The 14,507-nt window shown below is 29.3% G+C and overlaps 1 protein-coding gene across 1 annotated transcript; it reads left to right on the forward strand.

Annotated features, from left to right (window-relative positions):
- Positions 1-7,032: 7,032 nt before the first annotated feature.
- Positions 7,033-8,764, forward strand: LOC125859650 (transcription factor TCP13). Its single transcript, XM_049539439.1, has 2 exons — positions 7,033-7,260; positions 7,512-8,764. The coding sequence occupies exon 2, from the start codon at positions 7,550-7,552 to the stop codon at positions 8,576-8,578; it is 1,029 nt and encodes a 342-aa protein (XP_049395396.1). The 5' UTR covers positions 7,033-7,260; positions 7,512-7,549; the 3' UTR covers positions 8,579-8,764.
- The last annotated feature ends 5,743 nt before the right edge of the window (positions 8,765-14,507 follow it).

The following is a 14,507-nucleotide window of genomic DNA, read 5'->3' on the forward strand; positions in this document are numbered from 1 at the left end:
ATTAAAGTTAAATTAGATTACGTTAATTCGATATTTTTTTTAAAAAAATTAGATATTCAAAAACTATACGAAAAGTATTATAAGTTGCAATTTTTTGCATATCAATATGATGAAAATATACATCGTAAAATGTTGGTCAAAGTTCTTATTGTTTGACTCTAAAAAAGGAAACCATGACAATTAATTGTGGACGGAGGGAGTATATAGCAAAGTACAACGACATTTGCCTTTTTTATCTTGATTTTATCTACTAACCTAAATTTAAGTATGCTATGGGTGATCTAGTCATCTATTGTGAGGTGAAAGTCGTAACCTTTAAACAATTAATAGGTTTTAGATGATTAAAAGTCATAATCTATCTAGTTTAAGTAATTGACATGACATTAATTTGAATTCGATTTTTTTCTTTTCTTTTAATGCATAATGAATACGCAGGTATAATTTTCTTCTAAGAAAAGTTTGATCAAATAAAACTTCTAGATTCAGCACAAATTGCAAAATGTTATATGGTAAAGGCAAAGTTTTAAAGTAACCATCCGTCAACTTTCACGTACCTCGACTAATTACAAGATATTCGCCACTTCCCGCCACAAATCATCAAAGCATTTTTTTTTCTGGTTTCTATAGGTCCACATATAAAGAAAATCCTTGTTTTATCACAGTTTTGATTCTTTACAATATAATCTTGAAAACTTGCTTTCATTCATAATTTAACTGTTAATTGTGAATTGAAATCTTTTATGAGTCTTTTAAGCTCATCAATGATTATTACTAGACCATTACAATACATACATATATATATATATTAGTATATATATATATATACTAATTCGGTCATTACATAAGTTTAGATCTAAATTATTAAAATGCATATATATCAATATATAAATTGAGATATAAGCTATACATATATAATGATATAACTATACTAAATCGATCGTTACATAAATTGAGATATAAGCCATTACAATACATATATATAATGATATAACTATACTAAATCGATCGTTACATAAATTGAGGTATAAGTCATTACAATACATATATAAATGATATAACTATACTAAATCGATCATTACATAAATTGAGACGGTTGTAATGGGCCTATTGGTAGGTGTTGGTTATGAGTAGAGGATCCTAGAGGTTGGCTTTTTTTCTTCTTGTTGAGTAATAGTGTGCATTATTGGAAGCATGCATTTATCATTAAATTCATCACGTCTGTCTTCCTTTTGTATTTCTTTTGTTTTTGCTTTATTATATTTTATCAATAGAAAGGAAAAGAAAGAAAGTGTGTCAGTCAGTGTGGGGAAGGGGAACTTATGTTAGTGTGTATTGGGATCTGAAAATAACTGTCTCAATTGAAAGGGACACTACATATTTAGATCCCCAAATCCTTACTTTCTTAAACACTACTGCATGCTCTCTTCTCATCTTTAATTCCTTATTTGCTCATTATTATTTTCTCCGTTTATTTTTATTTATTTTAGTATTACTTTGATAAAAGAGAATAATAAATAAAATAATATTCTTTATTTTTGAATTGACACATCTATTAAAAAAACAATAATTGATATAGTGAATTTACCATTTTACCCCTATTAATTATGAAGTGAATGAATTAAAAACTTAAGATTTTCAAGAAGTTCTATCTTTTTTCAAAGTAATTAATTGAGAATATAATAGGTAAAAAAAATTGTCAGACAGCTAAAAAAAGGAAAAATGTACCAGTAATTAGACACATATGGAGTATTTTTACTATATATATCACTTTTGGATATACTAAATTCGATATTTTTGGAAAATGTATTGAAAAAAGACTAAATTAAGAACTAAGGGCTTGTTTGATACGAGAGATCATAAGAAATAATAATTAATCTTAGAATCAGTTTTAGAATGAGTTTGTTTCATATATATTTGGTTGAGATTAAATTACGAGATAATTTATCACAAAATTATAATGTTATTTTTATCCCATATCAAAGTTGAAATAACAATCGTGAGATAACTAATTTTGGAATAACTTATTCCACAATCAAATGAGCCCATTAATAAAGTAAAAGTGAACCAAGAGAGTAGTTGAAAAAAAACATTAAATGCCTCTCCGGCAATTAGAGGGGTGGGACTGATTTGCAGACTGTATTTATTATTTTTTTTCGTTTTAATTTGTTTGATCTATTTTTTTTGGTATGATGCTTAAGAAAGTAAAATAATAATAATTGAGTCTTTGATCTAAAATATCTTTTAATCTTGTAGTTAAATACCATATGGAAAGTTGACATTAAAAAACTGTAGAAAAAAAGAAAAAAGATCACTTTTTTTAAACAGATTAAAATAATATATAATAGATCAAACAAATCGAAACAAATATTATAAAAAATGTAAGGTAAGTGAGAGTTTATCCTACATTTTCTGAGGGAAATAAGTGATGATGATGCTGGCCAGTGCCCACACGTACTCCTTCTGGCCTTGAAGTTTAGTAACAGTTGATAGCACAGTCCATTATTCATTCTGTTAGTCTGCAGGCCACAAAATCACAGATGCAGTACTAGTAGTATTATATATGGGATGAAAGTAAAAAACATAAAAAATTTATAGTCTTATATTAAAAATATGTCAAATATATCAAAATATCTTTTAATTTTGTGGTCTTAAGCATGTTATGATCAAAGTTGAAATCAAAAAGTTGTCAAAAAGCAGAATGAGATATTCTTCTTTCTACGAATTATAAGAAATAGGACAGATAAATTGAAACGAAGGAAGTAATTGTTATGTTTCTTAACAGTGTGGCAATAAGTTAATCATCCATTTATGATTTATTGCAACCTCTCTATTTCTTTTGTTGCTTAATTTGTTCTAAATTTGGTGTAACTTAATTCAAGCACAAATTAGATGAATATGTGTATTCTCTTGTGGTGTGTGTTTGACCTAAATTTCTTTATCATAATTGATTTTTTTTTTGTTTTTTTAGATAAAAGAAAAATACAATTTTTGTTTTTGTTTTTGACAACTCGTAAATTGAAGTTCATTCCTTCTAACTTGGTATAACATCCACACACTTTAATAATCTTATTTAGGGGGGAATTTGCAAGACTCAATTGTTACCTTGTTACTTGTTCGGACTTCTTTTTTCTGAATGAATTTTGTGAGGTTATTTCTGTTATTTTGAACTCTATTTTATGTTGAGTAATAGATTACTCATCTCTTTTCTCTTTTGTTATCTGATTTATCATACTTCAAGACTGTCAGTTTTCACATGTCACCTAGTTATTTCGTAGGTTAACTTAGGAGTAAATAAGTAAATAATTAGTTTTTGTCTACCAAATTAGTTGGGATTTACTAGTGGAAAATTTGACTAGCAACTTGTGAAATTTGTGGCCAGGGTTGTAAACATTGGATGCTTTTTTGCTCAATATTTATGAACTAAAACTCAGTAATTATAGTATTAGCTTTTGGCCTGTTATGATTGTAGCCAACTCTACTCTTAGAGCAGATTGTGGCCTGTCAAAATATCTATCTAAATTTATTGTATTCCTTAGGGTTTAGCGGTGGTAGAAAAGAAAAATTAACCTATAAATCCATTATAGATTAAAATTAAGTCTCATCGTCTTTATAAGTTCGAAACTCATAATGAAAAAAATCTTGCTAAAAAGCGTTTTTTTTTAATCAGTCTCGTATGTCTCAAAATCGAAAAATTTAATACTAATATCAAACATCAAATGAAAAAAAAAATGAATTCCAAAAAATTTCGGATCTAAAGCACTTACTTTAGTGGCTTGACCCTTGAGGCATCTAAATTTTTATCATATGAGGGTTTGGTTCCATTTAGTTCCTTTCCATTTATCCACCACCAGCCTCTAGATCTCCCTATTTAGGAAAATCAATCGTTTATAAGTTTGATGACAAATTTCAGAATTCATATACTTTAATAGTGATTCTACCTCTGTAAGCACTAATGTTTCATTATTATAAGTGAATTCAAGATTTAAAAATCAAATTTTATTCTATGTACACATACATTTTAAAAAAAATATTAATATATGTATACGTAATTCAAATAGAAATCACAAAATATGAGTTGTGACCTTTCCCGCAGGGCATCAAGCTAGGTAGGATTTATAGTATTTAAAACGTATATTGAATATTTCTGGTGAATATACCTTCCCTTTTCCAGTTAATTAATTAGCCAATGGAACAGTTGATTGGAATTTGATCATTCCTTTTCTTTCTACCGTTGTTATTGAATGATAATAGTAATTAGATTTAGAGTATCTTTCGCATATAGCCATTCAAAATAGCCTAATCTCACTCCATATATATAGTTTGCTAATTACAATTCGTAGCTACATGTTATAAGGAGGAGAGTGGCGAGCGAGACTGGGAGAGGAAAGAGAGATGCAAGCGAGAAAGGGAAGAGAGTAGGAAAGTGGTGAATTGTATATGTATATCGATCAGACAATTGTATATTATACATATGTATTTGCATATTATGGCGAGCGAGATTGGGAGAGGAAGGAGAGAGGTGAGCGAGAGAGGACAATAATTTGTATAATTCGCATTTCGTTTGTATAATTCGCGTGTTTTTGTATAATTGAGTAATATAAAATCTGGATTATACAAATATAATAAAACTCGATATAACAAATTGATACAAACATAAACATATGAACTTTAAATAATTATACAAAATATATTATACAAATTACATTATTTAAATTATATTATACAAAATTCGAAAACTATACGTTTATACAAACTTTAAAAAGTTATACACAAAAAGATTGAATGTATATGATGACAAAACTGAAAAACCAAAGGAATTCATCGTCATATACAAATACAAACCATCGTATACAAATACAAATCAAACAAAGAATTGTTAGTTGCGAATTATACAAATGTGGCAAATTATACATATACAAACGTTGGCTAATTATACCAACTTGAAGTCAGCCCACGTAATTAATGGTTAATGTTAGTCGCGAGTGGTGATTATATCAAACTATAGCTATGATGAGTAATTAAGTAGTATAAGTTTGATTAACCGTGTATTTTTCCCTTAAATTTATTAGGGCGGTGGTGCAGTGGTGGGACTGCTTCATCCTTAATTAGAGGTCTCACATTCGAGCCCTAGATATGAAGAAAATATTGTTGGAAGCATCACCCCCTAATGGACCTGCAATGCGCGATCCAAATTTAATTAGGACTTCAATTCGTACTCCGAATGCCAAAAACAAATTTAAAAAATAGTAATTTAAATTCATTAAGTTAATTAGTGAATTAAGTCCTAAGTCCAAGTTGGTGCTGCTGCATGCAAAAAATCTCACTGCAAGTGGTCCATTATATATGTGTGTACTAAGTGGCAAAGTCTTTCAAGAGCTTGCATATTATTATTATTGGTTTGTTGGTCCCTCCTCTACAATTGAGCATATATATAGCTTTGGGGATACCACTACATCTCCACTAGTTTTTCTAATTACTAATTTGTTTCCTTTTTTGAGACTTAATTAATTAATTACTCATCAACATTCTTATTTTCATGTGTTTCCTAATCTTTAATTTCTTCATCATAATTATGTAAGCATCTTTCAAAAATTGCACAAACAAATTGTACATATATAGTTTCTTTATAAATTAAAAGAGAATAAGTATGGTACTAGACTACCAACTTTTGTCAAGGATTTCTGGTATTTCTTTTCTGCTAATTTACTTGTGCATGCATATGTAGTAATCCCTTTCCTTCCCGTTTCTTCGTCTCAATTTATGTGATGTACTCGATTAAAAATCAACAATAACAATAACATATTTAGTGTAATATATCTCATAAGAAAGTTTTGGAAAAGGTGATGTGTATATGCAGTTTATCCCTATCTTGTGAAGGTAAATAGATATTTTTCGATAGATCCTCGGATCAAGTAAAATATATTAAAATTATTGAGAAAGGAAATAATATAGTGAAGAACCCTATAGAAAACAATGGAGAAATGAACATTATAAATAACAAATAGCATGATAATCGAAGTAATAAGAAAATAATAAATAAGTTGAATTAAAGAATAAGATAGTAGAAGGGTACTAATAATAATATTGATAAGAAAATTAGATCAAACTCGAGTATGAGATGAGGCTAATTAGGGTTCGCTTGGAAATGCGATACAAATCATGATTTGAAATCAGATTAACTTGAAGTTAAAGTTTTGTTTGGATGTATAATTCGGATTTCTTGGGTTGTGTTTTTTCTTATAAACATGAAAATCCTACAAATTATAAAAACCACCAAATTTTCTCCAATTCTTATACAATTTTATCAAATGAGTAAATCATAATTCATAAAGAAGAAACCATAATATCCTTAAGACGCCACATTAAAAAATTACATATCTCCATGTATCTTTTATAAATAGATGATTGCAATTATAAATTTTTAAATACACATAATTCTATAATGGTCCACTATTCAACAATAGTAGTAAATACTTATTATTTAATATAATCATTCCACATGTAACCGACAATCTCTTCACAACAAACATATATTTTATTTTATTTTTTTGCAAAATTTTAAAGTCGGATGATTAGCCATTTAGTTTAATTTGTACTACTACTATAGTTAGCAGAAAAGCAATAAACCCTTTTTTTTTTTTTCTTCTAACCCTAGGGTGGTCCTTGTGAGGTTAACAGCGTACCTTCCTTTATTAGCATCATTAAATAGTATCAAAACTTAAAATTAAAATATGAAACTGCTAGAATGACTAGCTTCTTGACTAATTGACTGTTAAAACAAAAAAAAACACTTCATGATGGAGTAGTCTAAATACAAGAAATTAAATTTCTATTGCATTATTATTTAACTGCCTATGGACAAAAAGAGTTATCGATAGCGACTATATATACAAATAATATAAAAGTCTATATACAGTCGATACATAAAACTTAAACTATTCATTTTTCTCAACCATAGGATTGAATTACGTGTCAGCACGAGTAAGCGCCACGTGGCCTTCTACTTTCCTCTTCTGAGATAATATTATGACATAGTGAGAATCCAACATTTCTTCTTTTTCTCCAAACCATAACTTATCCTTGTAAATTTATTCTCTCTTGGTCAAATTTGATCCATAAACTCATTTTTGCCCCAAGGCTGGGGGAAATTATTATAAAAGAAGTTAAATGTTATCAAGAGTTGTTAATTCCGTGTCGAGGTTTTGCTAGCCACTCAAAGATATATACAAGTTGTAGTTATCTTCTACAAAACCTAATTATGTAAGTACAATTCATAACTCTTTTAGTAATTGTTTATACAAAATTTTAAACATCTATTATTTTTTTAGATCTTAGTCATTCTTACAAAGTCTTGGTTTTTAGTGAAATGATTTTGGAGGTTACCCTAATATTAATCACAACTCCAATAATTTTCCCCAAAAATTGCACTATGTTACACAAGAAAATTTTCATATTTTATCTCGATCTAATAGATGCTTGATATTTTTGGTTATGTTGTTGATTTCTACTAGATCGATGATGATGATGAACGATATATGACATATATATCATGAATTCATCAAGTGGAAATAATTTTCAGACGAAGCAAGAATCGAATGATAGTAAATTGAGCTCAAAGACGACTAGTACTGCACCATCAAGTTCAAGGCAATGGGGAGTTAATAAAAACCCAAGAATAGTACGCGTATCGCGTACTTTTGGAGGGAAAGATAGGCATAGTAAGGTGTGCACGATAAGGGGGCTTAGAGATCGAAGAATTAGACTTTCAGTTCCAACTGCAATTCAATTGTATGATCTTCAAGACAGGCTTGGCCTGAGCCAACCTAGTAAAGTTGTAGATTGGCTACTAGAAGCAACTAAACTTGATATCGATACTCTTCCACCACTTCCTGTACCACCTGAATACTTCACTAGGTTTCAACAACCACCCCATGAGGAGTACTCTGATGTCCAACAAGTTCGTTCTCAATGGTTCAATACGAATAGTACACCTTATTTGGATCATGGAAAAAACAAGTCAATTATTGCTTCAAATGAGGAATCAAATCAAGAGGATAATCATGTCTTTACATTAGGCAATCATCGATCATCTAATTTACCAGGCATGCCTTTCAATTCTTATAACTATCAATGGGATGATCAGCCTAATTCGAATTTGTCTTTAGGTCATTTTGGACACAATAATTCATTTTCATCCCAAATAGATGATGATCATCAAAATACTAGTTTCCCTCTAATATCATTGGGATCATCATCTTCGCCTTTTCCTTCGAGTTCTCAATTGTATTTCAATCCAATAACAACAACATTTCAACCTATAGTTCCATCTCCTAATTATATGACAAATCATCATCCCATTGAGAGTCATGATCCCAGGGCTAATATGAACCATTTCAATTTCTTAAGCTCAAATACTTCACACAATAATCCACTTGTGATGCCAACTCTTAATTTGATCAGTTCCCAAATAAAACCCTTTAGTCTCAATGATGATCCTAGATGGATGAGTTCAAGAGATCATGATGATGACGATGATGATGATGATGATGATGATGATGATGAAGGTCGCGCAATTTAATTCTAAATCAAGTGGAGGAAATGAATCTTCGTCTTTACTTCAAATATTTTGAATTATAAGTTGTTGTCCTGGATTGTTCATGAGCAAACATAATCATGCTACACTATTCCTTCTTCACAGGTACAACAAATAATTAAAGTGAATCATTCTATTTCTTGTTCCATATAGTTTATCTCTATTCTGAAATATACAACTATTAATCTGTAGTTTTTTTTTTTTTGTTTTTGGGTGATTCTAAGTGGTATAAATCTACATTATTATTGATATTGGATTACCTTTTATACAAATTGAAAGTGTGTTTAGCAATAATTTTTTCATTTTAGTTTTTCTTGAATAAGCAGTACTCCTTGGATTTGCATCATTAATATGTCATGGTTTAACCGAAATCTCGATAGTAGAAGAGGAGAAATTAACTCCAATCGAAGCAAAGGTTGGGTTTGTTCTTGACTCCTCACAACCTTAAGGTAATTGCAAATATGATAGCAACAGATCTGGAACTATATTCACGTAATTACGTCAACCAGTTGTTGTTGATATCTTCTTCTCATTTTTCTTTTTCCATAACCAGAGCTCGGAGAAGGAAGAGATAAGATGCCCCTATGAAGAATATAGTCAAAAATCCATAATAGGATCCAACCACAATGTTTGAATTGATTTTAGCCAAAAAAAAAAAATATCTTATAAAAGGTAACGAAACTATTCAAGTTCAATTTTGTCAAGTAAAATTGATACATAAACATATCATGCTTAGCTGTGTACTAATTATAGACCTAACTAGTAATATAATTAATTACTTCATCATCTTCTTTAATTTAACTAGAGAAACAAAAAGTTTCTTTCATACCTAATTAGGTTTAGACGAATTAGTTATAATTTGTAATTGTCTTTATAAATATATTCTTCTTCCTGATAACAAGAATAACTTCTCGTCTCCAAGTTTTGCTCTTGTAAGTATGAGTCTTAGTGTCTTCCGGTATAAGAGCATGAATAGGGGTCGAGTTCGAGTCTCACCGCCACTCATTATCAGATTTTCACGTTCTTAGAGTCGGGTGGCACTGGAGATATACACTACACCAAAAATGATCAATAGCTAATTAATTGCCGTTATATATATACAGCGACATTAACACTCTTTGTAAATGTCCCTAAAGCCTATATCGATATTGAATCTAATGACATTTAACTAATGCCGGTAAAGATTTTAACACTTTTTATTAATGTGTATATTTATTGCTGTTAAAAGTTGTTTTTGTTGTAGTGATATGATGAGCAATCACTAACATACTTCCTTATTTTTTATTTTTTTATGCAAGCTATTCATATAAACAAAATTAGGTTGTTTCTCTATAAATTGCAATCATTTTTTTTTTTCACTACTCTAATTTGCTAGTTATTTATTGGAAGTAATTAAGAACCTATATGAGTCTGATCATGAGTTAGAATATATTGGCAGATCTTGGACTTAATTGTTTGTGAGACCACAACGATATTTGGGACCAAAAGCATCTAAAAGTTGTTTCCTGGAGCTTGAAAATAATCTATATTATTAATGTATAATGTTGACAATTTCTCTCCATACTACATCCAACTAGTATTGAATATCATATGAGATTGTCACACATAGTTTTATATGGTATCAGAGTCACGTCTTTGGCCTATAGAAAGAGAGTCACGCCCACACATAATCAGGAGGCATACTGAATATGCTTTCTCTAACAACTTAAACTTTTAGATGAGATGATCACATATTTCAACATTCCTAATAAACGGAGATGAATTTTATGAAACTGCATGCCTGCAAAATTAAAGAAGTAATTCTTTGTTAGTTGTTACTAAGTAGTATATTAATTATTACTATACCCTATTTGCCGACCTAATTAACCCCTTGTATCTAAACTAATAATTAATTAGCTTGATATAGACATAGAAGTAGAATAGTAGTAGTCATATATATAGGAATGGTATATTTCCCCTCATGCATATAGATGTATGTTAAAGTCCACCTCCTACGCTCATCAACCACTTAATTAATATTATCAAAATAAGTTTGATTTACTATTAACTAATTAAAGACGCATGTCTACTACGTGCTAATTCGCATTCTACATGTATATTACGACATATAGGATATATGTAAGTCTATTTGTTTAATTTATATAAGTGTAAATATCTACTTGTATACATCAAAATAGGAGGGCATAAATTTTTTTGGAACATCTTGAGGTATTAAACATATCATGTTGGCTGCTTGTCAAATTAAGAAAAAAAATACATTCTTTTTTAAACACAGTAAAAAAAAGTAAGGCGAATAAATATTGTTCATGTACTCTTCGAAATTAATTAAGTTGTCCCTGCCCCCCATCCCCACCCCCTTTTGCTCTCTTGGTTACTCAAACTCGCGGAAGTGAGGGTGTTTACGATCCGAGCAACTCTCTCGTTCCCGCACTGGTTGAAACTGCACAATTTTTCTATTTTTTTACACTTTGGGTCCTTCATGCCCATTGTCATTAGTGAAGCGTCTAATATTTTCCTTTATGTAATGAATCTCCAACGTGAAATATGTTATAGAATTGGAAAGTGCAGGTGTAGAGCCTAATTAATTAGCTTAGGATTAATATTTAGACATTGATAAGATTGATTGATTTAGTAGAGTCCAATCCCAATTGAACATAAAAGACATGACTATTTATATATAATGAAGTTATTGTCTCAAGTAGAGAGCAAGAAGAGAAAATAACATAATAAAAAAATTGTATTTTTACACTCAATATCATTTTATAATGCCCAAATTTATCCTTTCAACTTTTCTGTATGGTTAAAAATTGTCCTAATGTTGAAACTTCCACTATGGGTCAAGGGCTAGAACGCAAGACTTTAATTCGACTCTGTAACAGATCAAAATAATGTATTATATCATAAGAAGACAAATAAGTTATTCAATCAATTTCCTATTTATGATTAAGAATTGTTGGTCAACATGGTGAAGTATATAATTGTAATAGTGACAACTTAAAAAAGAAACCCTAGAAAAAAGGAGAGTAATTGTCCTAAAGAGAAAAAGGAAGGGGTTATATTATATGAAATGAGTACAAGCATGGAAGGAAGAAAAAGAAAGTGTATATTGGAATCTAAAATTCTTCTATGTATAAAAGGGAAAGGAGATAAAACAAATGGAAAGAGATTGGATTGCATCAGTACTCTATATTATATAGTATATTATATTATCAACATTATATTCATGACACTAGATCCAAGAATTCTTTTTTTTTTTCATAAAAAAAAATAAAAGAAGAAAGAATGGCCATAGCAGCAACAAACTCCAACTTGGGATAAGGTGTTCTTTTTCTAAAGTAGAAAAAAGGTTTATGTGGTCCTCTTTAGAAAATAAAATAATACTTCCTCCGTTTTAAAAAAAAAAAAAACAGTGTAGTTTAATTTGACATTAACTTTTAAAAAAAATAAAAAAATTCAATCTTATGATCCTAAATTAATTAAAGTTAGGACAATGTATCAAAATAGAGGTGTATCTAGAGGGGATTTCGTGGGTTCACGTGAACCCATGCTCCCCTCTCTAGATTATACTATATAGTAGTGTTATATTTTTTTAAAAAAAATATTTAAATATAGAGGGTGTGAACCTACATTAAAAGTAGCATATAATAATGCAATGATGATTGGGTGCACCTCTCTAAGCAAAGATAGAAATTTAAATCTTATATCTATCTTATTTTTATTAGTAACACCCCTCCAAGTGGTTATCGGTAACACTTTTGGCGTTTCAATCAAATTTTCTTTTGTTTTTTTGCTTAATCTTTCAAAATTTTCAAGTGTATAACATTGGAAATTCCTTAAAAAAAATTCGCACAGTAAAATTTTTATATAATTAAATCAAATGTGTATATTAAAATTTAAAACTAGTAGTATTATATATGTTGGACCTATAATTTTTAAAATTTAACATTTCAGTGTTAAGAACGTAAAGGTCAAACCGATCAAATTTATATCTTAGATGCATCATTTCGTAATAGTGCATCCATCCTTTCGAAATTCTGAATACGCCTCTAATATCACATGAGAACTGAAACTAAAGTGTTGTAAAAAAAGAAAAAGGGTCATTCCTTTGAAAACAAATAAAAAAATAAATTATTCTTTTTAAAATGAATGGAGTACTATAATACTATTCTATTGCTTTTATTATTATAATTGTAAGTTTGTACATGCATGTGATAAGGGGGCAATTTATTTTTGAGTACTAGCTCGATCATGAAAAATGAAATCTTCGTTTCTCCTTCGTAGCGGAATTATCCTTGTTCAAGAGATGTTAATTGATTGACATCAAGGATATCTTCGGTATGGTATGACTGAGAAATATTTTTAACTTTTTAATATTTAGTTGGATAAAATTTTATGAAAATAATATTTTTTATTACAAAAATAAGTTTCTTATCATTGATGAAAACACGTTATTTTTCTCACTTTTAAGAAATTTATTTTCCTAAAGAAAATATTATCTAAAATATTTGATAAATCAAACAAAGAAAAATTAAAAATATTTATTTTTCTTGGTACAGCACACCCTTAATGGCTCTTTTTCCTCTGGCGAAAGGAAAATGCAATTTCCACGTGAAAAGGCTAAGGTTGTATTAATGTTACCAGATGCTGTGGTCCAATATTTAGTTTATTTTTATAGATTTAGGACGTATTATTTTTAGTATTACGTTTGATTGCACAAATCTAATTACATGATAATAAAAAAAATTAAATAGTCTTTTATTTAGATGAATAAGTTGTTGGATGTCTCACATCAGGATAATTCTTTCCTCGCGAGCTTGCTTTTTGGTTTGCATTACGTCTAAAGTTCATTTCTTTATCATGGTATCATAGTCAGGTCGACCCAATTCATTATTTTCAATGTTGAGCCCCCATCTTATATTGTCCACGTTCCAAATGTTCAGTCTTAGGTGTGTGAGTGATCGAATCCCACCTCGATGGGTTCAAAGGTCCCTTCACTACAAAAAAATCTCAAATTGCCAACAGATTTTACTAACAACTTAAGTTGGTTAGTATTCTACTAACAAATTACCAACATATTTCTAACTGAATTATATTTTAAAACTTAACAACGAAATTCTAATAGATTACCAACCAAAATCTTACTAAGTATTTTAGTTGGTAAATACGGCGGGGAAAAATGACGCCAAATTTAGCAACATTCTATTAATGGATTACCAACTGAAATATTATTAACGCACACCTTTTGTTGGTAATATTACCAACGAAGTATATATCGGTTGGTAAATATGACAAAAAATTGTTTATATAATTTATTAACATATTACCAATGAATTACTAACCAAACATTTACCAACGGCAAGATTGTGTTGCTAAATTTACCAACCAAATATAAATGTGTTGGTAAATTAGTAACAAAATGTAATTTGTTGGTAAACTTGTCAACCAATATCCAATTAGTTGAAAATTTTGCCGACGAATAAAGATTGTAGTTAGTAAATTACTAACATCATTAAAATAGTTGGTAATATACCAACCGATCATTAATCTATTGGTAAAATTTACCAACATATTAATTATTAGTTGGTAATATTACATATGAATGTTTAGTTGAATAGTAACTATTACCAATTGTGATAAAAATTATTGATAAATTATTAATTATAACTTATATTTGAATAGTTGGTAAATTTATCAATTGAAGTGGTAAATCAACGTCTTGTGTTGAAGCTTTCATATTCAGTTTGTGTCGTTAGGCGTTTTAACTTTAAAATTTTAGCCAAAACTTGCCTTTGGTCGATATTTTTGGTAAACGTGCTCAGATTAGAACTATGTCAGTGTCATTAGCTTCGAAAGGTCATTTTTTATCTAACAGGAAGGTTGGTTCAAGTTTTGAGGCTTCCGTTTTTTGTTTGTG

Source organism: Solanum stenotomum, chromosome 3, assembly GCF_019186545.1.
Source record: "Solanum stenotomum isolate F172 chromosome 3, ASM1918654v1, whole genome shotgun sequence".
In the NCBI taxonomy this organism is placed as follows: Eukaryota; Viridiplantae; Streptophyta; class Magnoliopsida; order Solanales; family Solanaceae; genus Solanum; species Solanum stenotomum.